General features: G+C 40.2%; 1 protein-coding gene across 3 annotated transcripts in view; it reads left to right on the top strand.

The window, feature by feature from the left end:
• Window positions 1-47: 47 nt before the first annotated feature.
• PRPF40A (pre-mRNA processing factor 40A) overlaps window positions 48-19,411 on the top strand; it is a 47,032-nt gene continuing 27,668 nt past the window's right edge. For 2 of the 3 annotated variants that reach the window (XM_048868440.2, XM_048868439.2), the window contains exons 1-8: window positions 49-1,018; window positions 3,299-3,436; window positions 6,957-7,037; window positions 9,465-9,495; window positions 14,883-14,905; window positions 17,924-18,001; window positions 18,096-18,206; window positions 18,596-18,716. In XM_048868440.2, coding sequence (XP_048724397.2) covers window positions 662-1,018; window positions 3,299-3,436; window positions 6,957-7,037; window positions 9,465-9,495; window positions 14,883-14,905; window positions 17,924-18,001; window positions 18,096-18,206; window positions 18,596-18,716 — 940 coding nt within the window. In that variant the 5' untranslated portion in view covers window positions 49-661. Of the gene's footprint in view, window positions 1,019-3,298; window positions 3,437-6,956; window positions 7,038-9,464; window positions 9,496-14,882; window positions 14,906-17,923; window positions 18,002-18,095; window positions 18,207-18,595; window positions 18,717-19,411 lie in introns of all 3 variants that reach the window. The other variant, XM_048868436.2, reaches the window with a different exon arrangement.

Raw genomic sequence — 19,411 nt, 5'->3', positions numbered from 1 at the left:
CAACCCGACCGCCCGGAGGGGCGGATAGGAGAGACTAGAAGGAACTACTGACCCGGAACAGAAAAGACTGAACACGGCATGTACCAACTCATATCGCTGAACGGGAAGACAAGATAACGTCTGTAACAAGGCCCCTACCAACTCGCACTCGAAGGGTGGTTGAGGACGGCGCACGAGTATCACTGATAGCAGACTATAAGGAAAGCGTGCTTCTCGCCCCCCTCCTTCGGTGTCAGTGGTTCCTTCTAGCTTCCTTAGCCCCGCCTGCATCGCCCACGTGACCCCTTTCCCAGCGTTCCCTCCACTCATCCCCCCCGCCGCCGCTGCTTCTTCCCCCTCGCGAGCTCCAGAGCCTAACGCGAGCAACCCTCGCGCGCCCTCTCCCCCGGTGAGCGACGGCCCCCAGCGCGCTCGACCGCCCTTTCTTTCCCCTTCCTCTAGCGGTGCGCGTCCCCTCGTCTGGTGCGGCCCCCTTCGCGCGCCCGATTCCGGCGCGACCCCTTTCTCTCCCGCTCCCCGCGGCGCGGGGCCTCTTTAGGCGCCCGATCTCGGCCAGGGTCTCCTCGTTCCTGCCTGCCGGACACCGCTAACGGTTTCGTGTACGGCTTCCGGGGGAGACTCCGCACGTCCATCCGTGTGCCGGGCTGGGCCGGGGGTCGCGATGTCGGGCGGGGACTCGGCGGCTGCCGCGGCCTCCCCTCAGCCGCTCCCCTTCTCCTTGCCGAAGCCCCCTCCCCTCATGCAGCTGACGCCGGGGGACGCCGTCCGCCCCGTTGCCTCCGCTACGGACCAATCGCCGAAGAGTTCCCGGTTGGGAGGCCGCCCGGATTGGCCGGGTGGGAAGCCTGTCAGCCTCCTGGCCCCACTGCTCCCGCCCCGCGGGGAGCCTGAGCCTCTGATGCCCTTTGGCCCCTCGTCGCGGCAGCAACTTAGAGGGAGGCTTCTTGGCAGGTGTGGCGGGGGGAGCCTCCTGAACCCCTCGATGAGGCCGGGCGGAGTGGATAGAGGATCCCTCATGGTAAGTGAAGGGTTAAACGCTGCAGAGGGGAGGGGGTGGGGACCTGCATGGCAGCGTCGCGGAGGGGAGGAGGGAGATGGCTCCCGGCTGCATCCTGGAGGGGGCACCTCTGTGGGCGTGTAACACCATGGGAGCAGCTCTGCTCGCTTTCCTGGGAGCCTGGGCTAGAGCCTGAAGGGAACCCAGAACAGCAGGAGCCTGGCGGCATCCCCTCGACCCTTTCTTAGAAGCTCCTTCAGGGGAGTTACAGAGTCAGCTACAGTAGGAATAGTGAAGCGTGAGCCATGCACATGAGGACACTAATGCATCTCTAATGGCTCCTGCTGGAGAGAGGGGTTCCCTGTCGTTTTGTGGGCTGGCTTGTTCTCCCACTGAGCTCCTCTTAGACTGTAAGCTCTTAGGGGCAGGGACTCCAGCACTTCGTTTTGTGAAAAATGCCGCATGCATGGTGACCAAGGATTATAGTAACTTCTGAACTACTATATGGAAAATTGTGATTATCAGGAATTGAAAATCCTAGTGGCTAATGATCTAGAATCTGCTGTAGTTTTGGCCAAGTATATATATGGGGGGGGGGGGGGTGTAAAAATCTTTCTTCTTCAAGGCACCAGGTGACCATATAAAGATCTGAAGCCTCAGATAGCACTAACACTGCAGATAAATACTATCTATTATTGGAAAGCTGGGAATCCTTGACAAATTGTGAAATGTTGCAAATTCAAATCACACTTCTCTTATTATCCTTTGCTTTTATTACACTCGAAATTCAAAATATTAGTGACTGCTTTCTCAATAAACACTACAGCTAGAAACCATTATTTTGTATATCTGCAAGCTGAAATCCAAACTTTCAGTTAATATTTTCATTTTACAATACCAATTGATGTTATATTGGTAGCTAAGATAATGTTGGTATATTGAAAAAGGGAAATTTTTGCAGGATAGTCATCACTTATCTAAATAATTTTTCAGTATTTTAAAACCTTTCATATTTCCATAAGCCATAGCTTTCCCCATTAAAGAGGATCTGCAAGGACCCATTGAAATTAAAGTACAAAAATAATGGAGAAACTGTCTGGTTATTCTTTCAATTTAACCAGTGTCTTCAATATTATGGAAGGAAGGAATCACAGTGGAGATGTCTCTTTATTTGTTTTATGTAACTAAAAAGAGATTTTTAAAGTTACCTTCCACTGCCAAAAATACTGAAAACTACTATTTTAATTATTAGATGTCACTTCTGCTTTAAAGCCAAAATAACTATGGTGGATCAGTACAAGATCAATCTTTTAAAATGTACTTCTATGATAAGATGGAGAAAATTTGATCACTGACCATATTCTGATCTATTTCTCTGTCTATTCTACTTTCTTTTAAGATTTTGAGTTTATCAGTTGTTTACTTGTTACTTTGACATCTTTTGATGAACATGCTAATAATTTGATGGATAAATCACTATGGAGGAAAGTGCCCTGTACAAAGTCAATTCCATACTGTTTCACATTCTTGTAGATCACAATTCTCTCCTCACCCTGGGTCTCCTAGTGCCAGTAGTATTTATCTTAATAAAATTATTAAATCTGTTCTTATCAGTTTACCTTGCAAAGTATAGATTCAGCAGTAGGTTATTTTTTCCACTGTTTTTTTAGTAGAACTAATCTTCCTTTAGAACTATTGTTTGTTCTAAAAAGAAAAGTGTTTTTGGCCATAAAAAGTTTAATGTATGATATAGATGTTTGTAGAAAAGATATAGAGAAAATTTTCTGGAGCCAATCTACAAGCAGCAGCATTGACATTACAGTAAATGTAGGAAGGAGAAGGTCCATTTCTGTTTCCCTGCCTGTGTGTACTTCCATTAAGCATAGTCAGATGGAATGGCATATGAAAATATTTGCATCTATAGGTGTATTAGGCCTTTGTGTTATGTTTAAACATTGAGGGAGTTTTCCAGGTTTTTTTTTCCTCTGTATTCTACTGGAATTTTTAAGTACATTTGCTAACTTCATATATATTAACGATTGTTGACCATCTTTAGTTGTCCGCTCTTCTAGAGTGTGGTCCGTTTTAGAGCTATGTCATGAACATATAAGCATTTTGATGTAGCTAATTTTCTGTGTATTTTCCTTCATCCATCAGAAGATAAGATAGATAAGTGACCAAATTCCTTCTGTAATGGAATGTTTATCATGCACCTATTTTTTTTTTTTTTGTTACATTTCCACAGTTTGTGCTTTGGGTGCTTTGATGTTAATATCTTCGTTTATTAACATTGTTTTTCAGATGGGGCATCCAGGCATGCCGCATTATCCACCTATGGGAATGCACCCGATGGGCCAGAGGCCACCGAACATGCCACCGGTTCCACATGGAATGATGCCTCAGATGATGCCTCCAATGGGAGGACCACCAATGGGGCAGGTAAGGCAGCTTATCTGTGTCTTCCCCTCCTCCTCGTCCCCCCCCCCCCCCCCCCCCCCCCCCCAAATGATCTGAGAGACAGGTAAGTTTCCCAGAGTTGCTTGGAAATAATAATGTTAATAGTCATTAAAATGTAGTGTTTCTGTAGCATTGTCCATTGGTAATGCAGAAAACACAGTTGTAACAAAAATAATGAAATTGTCTCGTGATTTCAAAATTTAAAATAAAAGGATTCAGTACTTAAATTCACAACTTTTGTAATTGTTAGTTCAGACAGTATTCTATTAGCCTTTCAGGACAAATAAGGTGCGTGTAGCAGTGTGCAGTTCTAAAAACCAAAAATCCTGAAAACAAACAAAAAACTCCCCTTTTAATTCTAGCAAGAGACTGTAGTGTCATAACGTTGAAGCTGCAACATTTCTGTTTCTTTGGCTCTGTGCTAAGAAAGTCTTCTAACCAGAGATAGAAGAAAATTACAGGAGATGGAGGGAAGAAATATAAAATTATTTGGTGCTATTTTACACTTCTGTAACATACTGTTATTTCTGGTCTGTCAACATGATGCATGTCTCGAAAAATAAACTTGGCCACTCAGTGGCATGTATAAAATTTTGTTGGCAAGTAAAGGGGGGCCTAAACTATAACTTTGTGTATTTTGTAAGCTTTCTATTTTTAACAATGAAAGGTCCTGTCGCTTATTAAGTAAGTTCTGAATTTGAAATAGGGCAGTTCCCTTCCTGAATATGCAGAAATCTCTAGTGTTGCTTCTGGTGAACCTGGCTTTCCTAAACAAAAGCAGAGTCAAATTGACAAGACCAAGGGGTGGGAAGTTGCGGGAACACCCTTCCTACGAACATTGTGAGGAAGCTAAAGCAGATTCAAAGTTACAAGACACCTACTAGTCAGAGGCTGGTATGAAAGATGGCGCCTCCTGTGAAAGGTCCAGGGTCAATTCCATGGTAGGAATTCCATCACCCCCCTTCCCAGAGTATTGGGGCAACCCCTGAATCTTAATGACTGGAGGGTGGCTCACCTACCCTATTAGTAGATGTAGGTCTGAAGGATGTCTGGTACATTTTTCACGCTGCAGTACACAGTATGGCAGTCTGTTATATTGGATACATACCTGCTGCAGAAAGTAATGCAGTTTAAAAAGACAAAGGCAGATGGAGGTGGAGTGATGCAATGTGAAACAGAGTGATTAGGTTGATCATAGGTACATGTTTTACCAATTATGAGTGTTTGTGTTTTTTAAAATAATAAACACACTTGTCAATCCCCTTGTCATCTCTTACCCAAAAGTTTTCAGCCAGAGTCCCATTGCCCTTGTGCCCCCTTCATCCATCATCTTACCCCTTCTGTCCATGTAATGAGCAGTTCCCACATAGTGTAATAAATAAAAAAAGTAAGTAGATAACTTAATCAACAAGCTTCTGGCAGACATTGTGGAAGAAAAGGCTACTGAGGGGATGGCAAAGGGAAAGTAAATGAGGGGAGGTTGACTATATGGAAGTTGACTATATTTTTTATATATATATATATATATATATATAAATGACTATATGGCCTATAAGAATGGGCCAGTAGGCTGGTATTCTGATTCTAAATCTACTAGACTGCAAATGTCGGTCTATTGGCCCATCTCCTTGGATGCTAGGACCATTCCCCTAGCAAATACCTGGTTCTTCTGCTTCTCTCTGAAGCATTCTGGGAGGGGACAGTCTGCAGGTTTGTAAACTCACTTCTCAGGTGCCTTGGTGGACAAGGCCATTGCTACTCTTTGTGTCAGTGACTCTTTAGGGCTGCCGCCCTACTTAATTCACAAGAAAATCTCCTGGGGCTGAAAATAATTGGGTCTTTTTTCCAACCTTCACTCTGCAAGGGCTCTTTGGGCCTGAGAATAACTGCAGTATTATCTCAAAAAACTACGGTTTTTCAACAGAGAGAGGCTTCAGATCAATAAGGAATGCTTGAGATTCCTGTAGGTACTTGTGCAAGGGCTTCTAGGAAACTTCACATGTTCGGATCCCACTTAGTTGGAAGTAGCAGTGGGGCAAGAGTGCTTTCTTCTCCTGCTTCTACAGGATGACGAGGAATAGGAGGGCCGCCTTCCAACTTTTCCTTTCTTCCTCACCCTCCCAAGAAAACCTTGTGGATTGAGGGTGGAGCAGTAGCCCTACCAAATATCTCTCTCTCCACACAAGATGCAAGATGAGGGGAGTGGTAATCTGATGCTCCCTGAAGATACAGGGGGATGGGGTCACTTGGCCAGCCTGCCAAAGTCTATGAAGGTAATGGGGGATGACTGAAACGTAAAGGGGTTGACTTCTCAAGGCCTCTTTGGAGACTGAGTGACAAAATTGTCATCAGCTGAATATGATCAGATTAGCACAGCACTACTATTTGTGCTCTTTGCCACATTTATTTATGGCTTATCCGTTCTTAATGTCAAGAACTAGTGGAAAACTGGGAAAAGCGCAAAATATGAAGGAAATCTTTTAAGAAAATTTTTAAACAGCTTTATAGTGCATCAGTTGGTCACTAACAAGTAACTTATCTATATAAATTTGCTGTGGTTACTGCCTCTTCAAAATAGTCTAAGCATGTACTCCCAGACAAAAATTAGCTTATCAAAATAAAAACTATGGGTCTTTGTTTCATCAGACAGTACATAGATCTGGACTGAAATTTTAACAAATTGTAATAGCCAGTCCACATTACTGTGTTCAAATTGTTTTAAGGGAAGTAGCGTGGTTTAAAAGTAACTTACATGGTTTTCATTGATGTTGCATGTTTTTCTAGATGTTTATAACCATTCAAGAACTGGTTGAGAACTCTTCGCGCTTGCTACTTAACTCTTTAATAGCACTATTCATCTTGAAAGATCTTGGCAAACATTAATTCTTATAACACTACTGTGAGGCAGTTACCTCAAGAATTTCTCCTCCTAGCAGACAAGGGAAAGAAGGCATCAAAGTTAAGAGAGTTGTGGAAGATCACAAAGGGGACCAATTTATAGTCTGAATTAGCATTTGTGATACTTAACCGATTTTGTTGTTTGTTGGCCCCCAGATTTTCTGAGAAATCTTTCCTTCTATGTTCCCTGTTCTAGCCTAGGATTCCTATTCTGACGGGCACAGCATTATCAATAGATTACTCGTCTTGTCATTTTAATATTACATATTCTCATGTAATCCAAATAGTGCTGTCTACAATAGATGTCTTAGCTTTCTGCTAATATTTCAGAGCTGAATTGAAATGTATGTTCATCTTCCCTTTAAATTGGGGAGTCTGTTGGAGTGGATTTATGGAAAATCTAGCTATTTCCTATCTTAACATTGTTGCTAGTTTTATGTAGACTTCTACAAACTTCTACTACACTTTCTTTTGTTCTAGGGGATTATTAGACTTGTTTATCAAACAGAATAAGTAGTGAGAAACTGGTACACTATCATAAAAAGTTCATACTTGGTGCTATATATTTTCTCAATTACACTCTACAATAACATTTTAATTGTAGATGCCTGGAATGATGCAGTCAATGATGCCTGGAATGATGATGTCTCATATGTCCCAAGCACATATGCAGCCTACTGTACCGGTAATTTTTAAAACTTGTCTTTTTCACTTTTTAAACTATCTTACCCTGTGTGAACACTATTACTAGCATTTCATAAAGTCTAGTCAAGATTTTGAACTTGTATAAAATTGTGCTAAAAATGTTCTCCTTTGTGTATAAAATTCTGTGAGGAAGAGGTGAGTAGTTGAATAAAGCTTCAGAAGACACACACACAAGCAGTCACTTGCATCTTAATGGAGGAGTGATCTGTATTTAATTACTTCCTCAACATGCAAAATATTCTCTCTACCCAGATTTCAATATTGCATATAACTATTGATTTCTTATAACACCAAGCACTTTCTCTTTGTACATCTATTGTAACTTTTTAAAAAATAAGGTGTTTAGTACTCATCCAGATTTCCACATTAATAATACACAGCAAAAAATAGGGAAACAATTTTAATTCATTAAATCTCTTAAAAAGATGCCAATAACAGAAATATCATTGATTTCTTTCGTATTAAGTTGATTATGGATTTATAACTTGGATTGCCCATTATAAGCTTTGGAGGAATTTCAGAGATCTTAGGGAAAAAAATTAAAAAGCACCGTGGTCAAAAGAGGTTAAAAAGAGAGATCTAGTATGCTAAAATTCAATCCAATTTTAAATATATGAAAACATTATTTCAGTTGGTTTTTGGAGCTCTGACAAATACTTTCATACTATAAAATGATCAGGAATAATATCAGTTAAGTACAACTTACGAATTGTAAACTGTTTGCGGATATTTTTAAGGATATGTTATTTCAGAGTCTAAACTCGACAATATTCTCTGTTTTAAATTAAGATAACTATTTCATTTTCATGCTGTATGGTGGTTGACTTGCTTACATGCTTTGCTATATTTGGGTCAGGATGGAATTTTTCCCTGGGTCATATTGGCAGGTGAAAGAAGCTTTACTCAGAAAAATAAAAAACAAAACCACACTTTTTGTGACCATGCCATAGCATCACTTTAGATCAGCTGGTGTTGGCAGTTTGATTGGATAAAAATTACATCTGGAAGTCTTTTTCCTAGTTCAGATAAATTGAGCTTGAATGTAGTCCTTCTGAAATTTGGAGTCTGGAAATCAGTTGAGTACTCTCTCCCATATTATCAAGCAGTTCATTGGTAATTATCATTTGATTTTTTTCATGCTTTGAAAATCTAAAACTATCTATGTTGGGATATCCTTAAAGTGCTTACTTACCTGGGCAGAAAATTAAATAGAACTTTAGATAGTGCGGTTTAATATATATATACAGTTGGTACAATTTTCAAAGGTGCCTAAGTTTCTTAGGGGCCTTAGTCACATTGATAGTAAAAGAGGCTTTCCCTTTAAGTCACTTAAGAATTTTTGAAATTTTTCCCTAGTGCATAAAGCAAGATCAGTTACTCTCAAAGTGATCATTTGGATAACATTGAACTTGATTGCACTAGTATGGGTGTTTTTATTGGATCTACCTTGCTAATCAGTATTATTTAGATGTTCAGTTATCTCTTGTACAGACTACCTGAAAAAAATCAAGTAACTGAAGGATTGAGTCCAATGAATGGTAAACTTGTGTATCTGTTAAAGCTTTACATAAAAAGATAGAAGTCAAGAAATTCTTAAATCCTTTTAATCCTCTCTTTTCCCCCTTTGTATTTGAGATTTGTACTAACCGTAAAAGAGTGCCAATCAAGGCTCTGGGTACCCATGACAATCTATTAAAAGTATAGCGGACTCAGCTGTTGGTGTATAATGATTAATAGAAATAATAATCCATGGTAGATTTAGTGAATCAATTGTTAAATCCATTTTTCTATTAGTACTAAGTTGACAAAAAAAATGGTGTGGGATAAATCAAGTGATTGCATTACTCATAGTGGTGATGTTGCAGTATGTCTTTATTGACCTAAATCTGAAAAAGTTTATTCCAACATGTACCCAAGGCCCATCTCTTCTTCATGGGTGAAAGCTGATCTATTGCTGTTTGAATCAATGAAGGTTTAAAGTATTACACAGGTGGTGGTATCGGTCACAAACACACCCTCGTAGTTTGTGTCAGGTGTGTTATTTCAGCATTGGAATTAGCTGGTCATCTGCACTGTATATACTGGATGAGTGTTCCATTTGCATGCTGAAGGTCTGTTCTTTGTGAGGTTGGCAAGAGATTCATTGAAATGAATTGGTGACTGTGTGGCCCTTTCAGAAGAGTATCTTGTTATCCTAAATTACTTTCTTTATAGAGCTGGATTTCCCATGATTATTGTTATATGTGGGGGGGGGGGGGAATGGAGATGGAGATCCACATTTTAAGTTGATGGAGCATTTTGCTGCTGGAAAAACTTGAACAAGGTGCTTCTTTGAATTGATTATTATGATATTTAGTAATGTATTTTAATATACTGTTTTTAAATAATACGTTTGTTGTTTCTACAGCCAGGAGTAAACAGTATGGACACACAAGTAGGTATGTATACATAATCATTAAATTTTTAAAATCTTTTAATAGACTTGGAATTAATAAATCTAAAAAAAAATGAAGCTTAAGTTTACAAACAATATAAATTAACCTTTATCCAATTTCCCTTTTATTTATATAAATTCTTTATTAAGTTTAGTTTATAGTAATGTTTTATTTTTCCTAATGTCTTTTTCAGACATGAAAAAGCTTTCAATGGATAGAAAACAAAAGGATAATTTTTATATACCTTAAAACCTTATTTTGTGTCTTGTTAGTTTTCTTTAACATTTTTATATTTGGTTTTATATTATTTTATTTTTTCTCCAAGTATTGTCTGTCATTATGGACCTCTACTCTTAAGATGCTCGGCCTATCTGTATTCCCCTCCAATACCAAACATTCCGACCAAGAGGGTATTTCGGGAACTCCTACCTCCTTCCCATATTCTTCAGGTTGTCCCATATCTGATTTGATGTACATTCTCCAGTAAAAAGATTCTTTCCACCCAATCATGAATAGCACCTTCTTGGGAGCTGAGTTGAACTTAGTGCTCATGAAATTAATGGAATCGCCAATTGATAATCTAGAGCAAAGATGTTTGTGTAAGCTATTCCTCAAAGATTGGATTGCCAGTGTTTAGAATGTCATTATAATGAGTCTGAGAGCCACAAGGATAACCTGTGTTTTCCCTAAGATGGTGTTTAGTTCTGGTGGAACTCATGCTATTAAATTACCCTGTTTTCACCTGATCTGCACTCAGTACTGGGAGAAGATAAATGGCATAGCTTAAGTGTTAAGAGGCCCTTATTTAATACATGGATAGAATTAAGGTCTCTCTGAATCTTCTGGACTATTTGTAATTTCTGATAAATCCAGAGAGATTATTTCTGTTTAGAGGTTGTCTAAATGGATTGAAGAGCACATGCAGGTCTGTGATCTTGTAGCTGTTTCAGTGCTTGATGGTATTGAGGTTCATTCAACCAGGTCTAAAATAGTGTATGCATCAGCCATTCCCAAACATTATTAGTTCATGTACAAAAATTAGTTCTTCCAAAAAAAAAAAAAAATGTTGGAAGTGCCGGATGCAAATTTCTCCTTCGGGCACATTTATTTTAGGTCTTAATAGGCTTAATTTAAATATTTATGGACTCACAGTAAAATAAAATTTGAATGAATCTGGTGGAGATCTGCCTGGGGAAGATTAGGAAAGAAGGGAGTTTGGCTGGAGGAGTCCCACTGGAACCTTAGAGAATGTGAGGTTTAGGACTAATTGAGAATTCTTCGCTAAATCTGTTTAATCGGAAAATGCTACTTTGTCAAAGTTCTTTAACTTTTCTGCAAGAATTTATAAGTTTCTCAGGTCCAGGATGGAATATCGGGGGCAGGGAAACCCACTATAGCAGTGGTTCCCAAACTGTGAGAAAGTGAGTCGCTACCCCATTTTAATGCAGTCACCAGGGCTGGCTCAGACTTGTTGGGGACTGGGGCCAAGGCCAGAGCCCGAGCCCCATCACCTGGGACTGAAACCCAAGCCCAAGGGCTTCCACCCTGGGTGGCGGGACTCAGGTTACAGGCCCCCTGCCTGGTGCTGAAGCCCTGGGGCTTTGCCTCCCCACCCCTCCCCCCCACCTGGGATGGTGGGGCTTGGGCTTTTGCCCTGCCACCTGGGACAGCTGGGCTCAGGCTTTGGTTCCCTCTCTTGGGATCACGTAGCTCTAAGTATGTCGACTTCAGCTACGCTATTTTCATAGCTGAAGTTGCATAACTTAGACTGACTTAGCTCGCACCCCATCCCCCCACAGTGTAGACCAGGCCTTAGTAGCATTAGTCTCATTTCACTCTTGTTCAAAAGCTTCAAGTTCCTGTCCAGTTCCCTCTGAGCCAGGGAACTCTGCAAGTCTTGCCACAGCTCCCCTCCGCGAAGAGTCTTCCTCACAGGACTTCTCCTCCCCTTTGGAGCCACAGATTCCTTCTTCTCGATTAAGGGTTTCACAGCCCTTCCTTCACAGGGCTATGCATAGAATCAAGCAGGCTTACCCAGCTTCTCCCCAGGGGATTACGCAATTGCTCGCTCTCGTAACTGCATGCTTAATACATTTCACTACGCATAGGCGTATAATATTGCATAATATGGCCTTGACAGGGTGCTGCATTGCCCACCCAAATTATTGTCTGAGCCCTTGCCCTCACCCTCATTGGCTTGATGGGTCCATCTCCCCACAGAACAGGGCGAGCAGCACTTCGCCTGTGGGGCTATCCAGGCTGCCACTGGGCATGCAGACTGGGCAGAGGGAGTGAGCGTGGTGCTGCCTGTAGCCACTGTGCCCTACCAAGGTGGGGCTGCATGGATGGTAGGCTGGCTCTGGAGCAGCAGGGAGAGGTGATGGGGCAGCAAGGCAGCCACGGTGAGGAGGGGCAACAGAAGTGGCAGCATGGAACAATGTAGAGCCCAACCCACAGCATGATGAAAGCATGGCCAGGCAAATGCAGCCCCTACTGGCCTGCAGCATTTTTCACCTGGCTGGCTTGTGTTGGTGGCACAGGCAGCAGTGGCAGCCTGCAATGCTGCTGGCTGGTGGTAGGGGTCGACCTAGTGAGCACAGGGGAAGCCAGGCCACAGGGCTGGTCAGGGATTGGGAATGTGCTCCCATGGGTGGGCCTTCAGGTCCCCAAGCTCTATAGTCTGGGGATGTCTGCCTGCCCCCCACATATGCCAGGATGTGAGCCTCACATTCTTTGAGTATATGCCACACACCTCAGATCTGAGACCTTCCCAAAGTTTGGTCTGTGTCACTCCCTGAGGGGAAGGAATGCTTCTTGGTCTCCACCACAGGGCAAGCAGGGAGGCCCTGGCAGAGACAGGTCTGTGTGCTGCCACCATCTTCTTTCTGTGTCATGTGGTAACACCTCCTCAGTGGGTGGTGCTGGTCAGCCTTGGCCAGCACCCAGGGTCACAGCTGGTAAGGGAGATGAGGCCTGCCCCATCTCTACCCCATCTGGAGGAGGAGGGAACGTGTTTGGGAGATGGACGAGGTGTCCCTTTGTCTGTCTGTCTCCTGCGCGCACACATGCACGCAGCCAGGTAGGAGCTCATTGGATGGGGATAGCTGGAAGAAGACGGGGCTCAGGACTAAGAGTGCTGTGATATTTGTCTATCATAAGTTATGACCCACCCAAATTTCCATTCCCAACTACACTACTGCTATTAACTGTAAAGGACATAGTAAAATGACAGACATTGAGGACAGATGTAGCATTAAATAGTTTTGCCAAAAAATACTGATGGTGTTGTCAACTATGAGAGGAAATCAACAATTGCATGCTACTTGAACAAATCACAAAAGTATTTAAAAAGAGAGGCTTAGCTGCAAGGACAATCTCATAAAATGTAGTGCTTTATTTCAACCTGTGTCAACATAACCACAATTGCTTGGTAAGAGCGGTTGGATGTTGTCCATAGAAGCTTAAAAATGTAGGAGCGGAAAGGACTTCGATAGGTCATCTAGTCCAGTCCCCTGCACTGAGGCAGGACTAAGTATTGTTGGAACCATTCCTGACAGGGGTTTGTCTAACCTAATCTTAGAAACCTCCAGTGATGGAGATTCCACATCCTCCTTGGTAACTTGTTCCAGTGCTTAACTGCCCTTACAGATAGGAATTTTTTCCTAATGTCTAATCTAAATTTCCCTTGCTACAATTTAAGCTCTTTACTTGTCCTATCCTTAGTGTATTTAAAAATACATGAGGTTACATTTTTTTTCTTCATTTCTACTTTCTGTGATTCAGTTACTTTAGTTACCTTGCTTGTGTTTTCATATTTGGAATGAAAGAAAGATACTGTGTATCTGCACACTTTATCTTGCATATTATACAGAGCAAAGATTTACAATATTCTGTTTATTTTTCTTTTTTTATTTCAATCTTGGAGTTTGAAAGATGTGATTATCAGCTTCATTGTAGAAAAAAATGTTTTTGGTACCAATTCACTATAAAAAAATTAGTCTTAATTTAAGTAGCCACTATTTAACAACTATTTTTCAGTTTCACAAACCACACATGATGGGTCACTTCAGTGTCACACTTTTTGTTAACTGATGATAAAGATATGGGTTTTTGTGGTTAAAATGTGCTTTTATAAAAACAAAATTCATGAAAACTGTCTTCTATATCTGTCTAAAGAGGCTGCATTAATATAGTGTTGTTCTGTATTAAAACTGAAAAAGGAAAAAAAAAAGTACAATTTTGCATAACAATTTTGCATCATTTTTTGTGCACATAATTCCTTGGCGTGTACCCAGCATTACCACTATCCAGGTTCCCGCCCCACTTCATGATCTTGATCTGAAGACTCACCTTTGTTCCCCTTGTTTCAGGCCCTCTTCCCCCAGGGGTATGTTATGATTCAGGCAGGCTTCCACAGTCAACCAGCTGTTCTGGTTCCCATCCCAAGGAGCCTCTCTCCTGACTTGATGTTCCCCTGTAATTCTCCTTTCAAGGCTGCCACTCCTCCTCCTGGGAGTCACCTGACAGCTAGGTTTTATCATGTTAAGGAGGTAGCCACCTGATTTACATCTGGCCCCATTTCCCAGCTAATCTGCTGCTCCTTTGAATACCGATTTCCTTAAAGGTACTATGTCAAGGAACAGGGGTTTGGCTGACCCTGGGCCCACTTTGCCTTAAAAGGGGACAACAACTGTGTGACCAAATACTACTTCTAACAACTCATGTAGCATTGTGGTACATGTACTACAGTATGGAAATTTTGAGGATTTTTACTGCTACTTAGTCTTCAAGAGTGAAGATCAATAGTGCTTATGCTGGAAGAAGAAAGAAAGGCTATTTGACAGTAATTATTTTTTCAATTGGGTGGTTGATATGGATTCACACTACTGACCCTCCCTGCTCTCTTTGGAGTCTTTTAATTCAAATTCTGAGGACGTGGCTCAAGAAAACATTTAAGTACATGCTTGTGTCCGAAGGACTTAAATGGAAATTAAGCACATGCTTAAGTGCTGCCATGAATAGAGTTGTTTTCCCTGAACTGGGACCTGCAGAATGAAAAGTAGATAGTGAGCCATGACCCACAAACACAATAGGCCCGGAACAGCTGGTGCTGCAAGAACTTGTGTAGCCCCAACAGACATTCTTGGCAAAAGAGTTCTGGTTGGATGCCCCTGCATGCCCATTCCAAGGGTTAATCTATCTTCATAATCTTCCTGAACTGGAATTACGGGTAGGTCATTTATCTTTTAGTTTTTATCAAATCTTTTATTTACAGTAAGTCATTTTTTAATTTATAAAAGGCCAGAGGGGAAAAGATGTAATTTAGAAGTGTTTTGCTAGAACACTAGTGTTTCTCATTCTGTTTGTTTGTGGTTTTTTTTTTTAAACAGGCACTACACCACCTGGAACACAGGTGAGTAAAAACCAAGGCTTCAGAAAGTTAATAGAAGTACAATGATTGTAAGTCCATGTATGGACATTTAAAGAAAAATCTTATTTGATTCCCACCCCCCCATGTTACTTTTACTAGCACGTTACTTATAAATCAGTTTACATGCTTAGGGATCAATATTTTTTTCTATTAGACTACCAGTCTTTGACTAGTGTTTGAAAACTTTAGTTGCCTCTGAAGAATTTGTACTAGTTTGTCAACCACCACTCTTGCCATTCAGTATTTAGACCTGAATGCCAGGTGTACTGAGCTTCTCTTTGCTCCCATTGAATTTTCTGATTAGAACATAAGAACGGCCTCACTGGGTCAGACCAAAGGTCCATCTAGCCAAGTATCCTGTCTTCTGACAGTGGCCAGTGCCAGGTGCTCCAGAGGGAATGAATAGAACAAGTACGGTAATCATCCAGTGATCCATCCCCTGTTGCCCATTTCCAGTTTCTGGCAAAGAGAGGCTAAGGACACCATCCCTGCCCATCCTGGCTAATAGCCATTGATGGACCTGTCCTCCATGAACTTAACTAGTTCTTTTTGGAACCCTGTTATAGTCTTGGCCTTCACAACATCCTCTGGCAAAGAGTTCCACAGGTTGACTGTGGGTTGTGTGAAAAATACTTCCTTTTGTTCTTTTTAAACCTGCAGCCTATTAATTTCATTTGGTGATCCCTACTTCTTGTGTTATGAGGAGTAAATAACACTTCCTTATTTACTTTCTCCACACAAGTCATGATTTTATAGACCTCAATTATATCCCCCCCTTAGTCCTCTCTTTTGCAAGCTGAAAAGTCCCAGTTTTATTAATCTCTCTTGGACTTTTAGGAGAGTGTTTTTCTAGTTCTCAAGACAGCAATCATTAAAATATATCGAAAACAAAGTAAAATAAGATTGTGATAAAACTAATGTAATATTTTTAGGTCATGGAAAATTTTAATGATTTTTAAACCCTGGTATCTTGTGAATTTTGAGGACTGAAATACAGACTCAACGTTAGCCAACTTTGGTTTTGCAAATCTGAGAAGCATTTTGAGATATGGAACCTTAAAACAGGCATACAGTTCCTTAGTGTATTGTTGGGTATTTTTGCGCTGGTGAAGAGCGGAAATTACTCCTTATTTTTAAATCCTCAAATTTCCTATTGATTTAGTTAAATTTAAAAAGGAGAAATTTTCATGTCTGTTTAGTGTTCATGAAACTTTTGTATTGTTAGCTCTGAAGTCTGTAGTCTGTATCAACAGAACAGTATAGCACAATGTCATCTTCACAGTTCCCTGACACAGCCATGTTCAGAACGAGAGAGCACTTCAGGTTCCATGACTACATTCAATTCAGCTGAGATTACCAACAAGGATCTTCATTAGTGCCAATTATTATAATGTTTTGTCATAAGGGATAGAAAATGTTAGAAAATGTGGCCAGAGTCTACTAATCTGGAAAACACGTGTACCAGTCCATCAGTGTTTCTAGTCCTAACAGGCTCTTTGATCTTAAAGTGTGGGTGTTAACTAATTTTATAACCATCTATTTTGCTGTTATTGAATTAAACTGTTTTTTCAGTACTCTAATAAAAAATTAAATGTTAATATTTGTATCTCTGATACTATTTCTACTCCATGCAAAATCTTCAGAAGGTATTTGGATCCTATGTTTTTTTGACATTTTAAGTAGTTCCTGTTCCCATGTTCAGAAGTTACCACAGTACTATAACTTAATACGAGCAAATATTGGTGTGGAGGGTTAGATGAAGGGAGAGTAAATAATCTGATATTTCTTTCACTTAATTGGTCATTTTAGCTTTTATACAATTGGAAAACTGGGATTACAATCTTTAAAATGTAAGGAACAGGTTTAACTCTAACAACACTCAATAGAGTAGCCACTAAAATTAGGTCAAAATTAAAATGTGGAGGGGAGGCAAGATGGTTATCGATGTGATTTTTTTTTTTTTTTAAAGTCTGATAGCTCATGGATAGGGCCCTACCAAATTCACGGCCATGAAAAATGCATCACGGACCGTGAAATGTGGTCTCCCCCTGTGAAATCTGCTCTTTCATGTGCTTTTACCCTATACTATAAGATTTCACAGGGGAGACTAGCTTTTTTCAAATTGGGGGGTACTGACCCAAAAGGGAGTTGTGGGGGGTAGGGTATCACAAGGTTATTTTAAGGAGTTGTGGCATTGCCACACTTACTTTTGCACTGCCTTCAAAACTGGGAGGCCAGTTAGCAGTGGCTCTTGGTTGCGCACCCAGCTGTGAAGGTAGCAATACCGCAAACACCCCCCGCCCCCCCTCGCCCCCACACACAACTCCTTTTTCGGTCAGGACCCCTACAATTACAACCCTGTGAAATTTCAGACTTAAATAGCTGTAATCATGAAATTTATGATTTTAAAAATCCTGTGATTATGGAATTGACCAAAACGAATTTGGTAGGGCCCTACTCAAAGACCACCACTGCTATAGACAAATGTCTGTACACCAGTGGATTTAGCCTTTTCAGCAGGATTAGTGTGGCACCAGTCCATAACTTAATATAACCATTCCCAGTCTTGGATCATTGTAACTTTCAGTCTCTCGTGATGTACATAGGTGTCATTTAGGAAGTAATTTGAAACTTTGAACTTATTTCATGTAGCACGCTAAACTGCCATCTTATGGAAATGATTTTCAGTCATTATCAACCTAAGTTACATTTAAAAGTGACCTAGATGTCCTGAGCGTGTGTGCATGTATGTCAGTCAGTCAGTCATTGTCTATCTTGGAGGAGATGCTGTGTTGTAAGTTTTCCTTTTTGATTCTTCATTATACTTTAAAATCATTTACTGTAAACAGGAAATTTGTAAATCTGAATCAGCTTTAGGGTTTGTTTTTTGCTGCTGTTCTGGTGTTTAAAAAAATCTTATTGGATATATTTAAAATAATGTTGTTTTTTTAAATTTAAACAAATAAAAGAACTCCGTATACTTTTTTTTTTCCCCCTCAGATCACACATCAAATAGTTTGCGCAGCCCAGCAAACTACCGCAACCAACAGTTCTATAAATGAAGATCCTTCTAAACAGGTTTCACCAGTTTCTACTTGTTTTTAACTTTTCTAGAGTTTTTTTTATAGAATTCCATTACCATATTTTATTGCTTCTGTTTTATTTTTCCTAGAAATCTATGTGGACTGAACATAAATCACCAGATGGAAGAACTTATTATTATAATACTGAAACAAAACAATCTACATGGGAGAAGCCAGATGATCTCAAAACACCTGCTGAGGTAAACCAAGTTCATTGAAAGATATGGAACAAGTGACTTAAAATAAGTTCAGTGTACTGTCCAGGAGACATGCATTAGAATTTTTATTCCAATGTAATTTATAACTGTAAACACCCTTGCTCCAAAAAGCAAATTTTATCAGTTCTAGATAGACTGTCTATAACTGAATTGGGTAGATTCTTCAAGATACCCATTGATGTGCTTTTGAGATCACAATGTGACTTCAGGTTTAAATTTTGCTGTTTTTCTTCAGGATATTTTCATTGTACGCATTGTGATATGTTTTAAGTTGTTTTTAGGCTTATTTTTGGGTTGTTTTTAGGATATTTTAGCAGTTTTGAAACATCATTGTAATAAGATTTTTAACAAATGTTTTTGCTCTCTGTTAGCAATTGTTATCTAAATGCCCTTGGAAAGAGTACAAATCTGACTCTGGAAAGCCTTATTACTACAATTCCCAAACAAAAGAATCACGTTGGGCAAAACCCAAAGAGCTTGAAGATCTTGAAGGTAACAGTAATGGAAACTGAGCATTTTGTGTAAAATGTAAATGTTATTTCTACATGAATTATGGCACTGTTAGTTTAGTGTAGGAATAGTTCTTCCTATTAAAAATTAAATAGAGTGAAATAAAAAAGAGATGCTGGAGCTTTTCCCCAATAATATAAAATTATAACTGAACAGAACTGGTCTGTCTTATTTTAACATTGTTCAAAGTCTCAAAGATTAAATTTAATTCAATGTCATCATATTCAGTGGATTTGAAATAAAAATGGTGTTAGCTATCTTAGTTGAAAAATCAAAATTAAGCACGAAGCTGTGTTTGTAAATGACGTTGATAATCTGTTTCCCTACTGTTCCCGCCAACCATTGCTTCAATACATTATTGTTGGGTAAAGCTAATTTATCAAAGTCAAAACCAGGTGTACCTCCAAAGCGCATGGGTGTAAAGCTTTATTTTGAGATTATCTGTTTAATTTTGGGGGCTGGGAGATGATGGGAGGCGGGGAGACAACCACCATCATCTTTTATTTGCATAAAATCGTATTATGACACACAAGAATATAATCTAGGTCTCATTTGGATTTCTTCTTGCTCTTCCACAAAGGTAATGTCATAGTTTGTTCTGGGTGGAGTGTAATGCTGCATTAGTGTTTATTTTGGATGGAGCATGGTCAGTATTTTTGGTAAATCAAAGCCGTGGT

Source organism: Caretta caretta, chromosome 11 (assembly GCF_965140235.1).
Source record: "Caretta caretta isolate rCarCar2 chromosome 11, rCarCar1.hap1, whole genome shotgun sequence".
NCBI classification, from domain to species: domain Eukaryota; kingdom Metazoa; phylum Chordata; order Testudines; family Cheloniidae; genus Caretta; species Caretta caretta.
The sequence above is the reverse complement of the archived record's forward strand: the minus strand, read 5'-3'. Positions and strand labels throughout refer to the sequence as shown.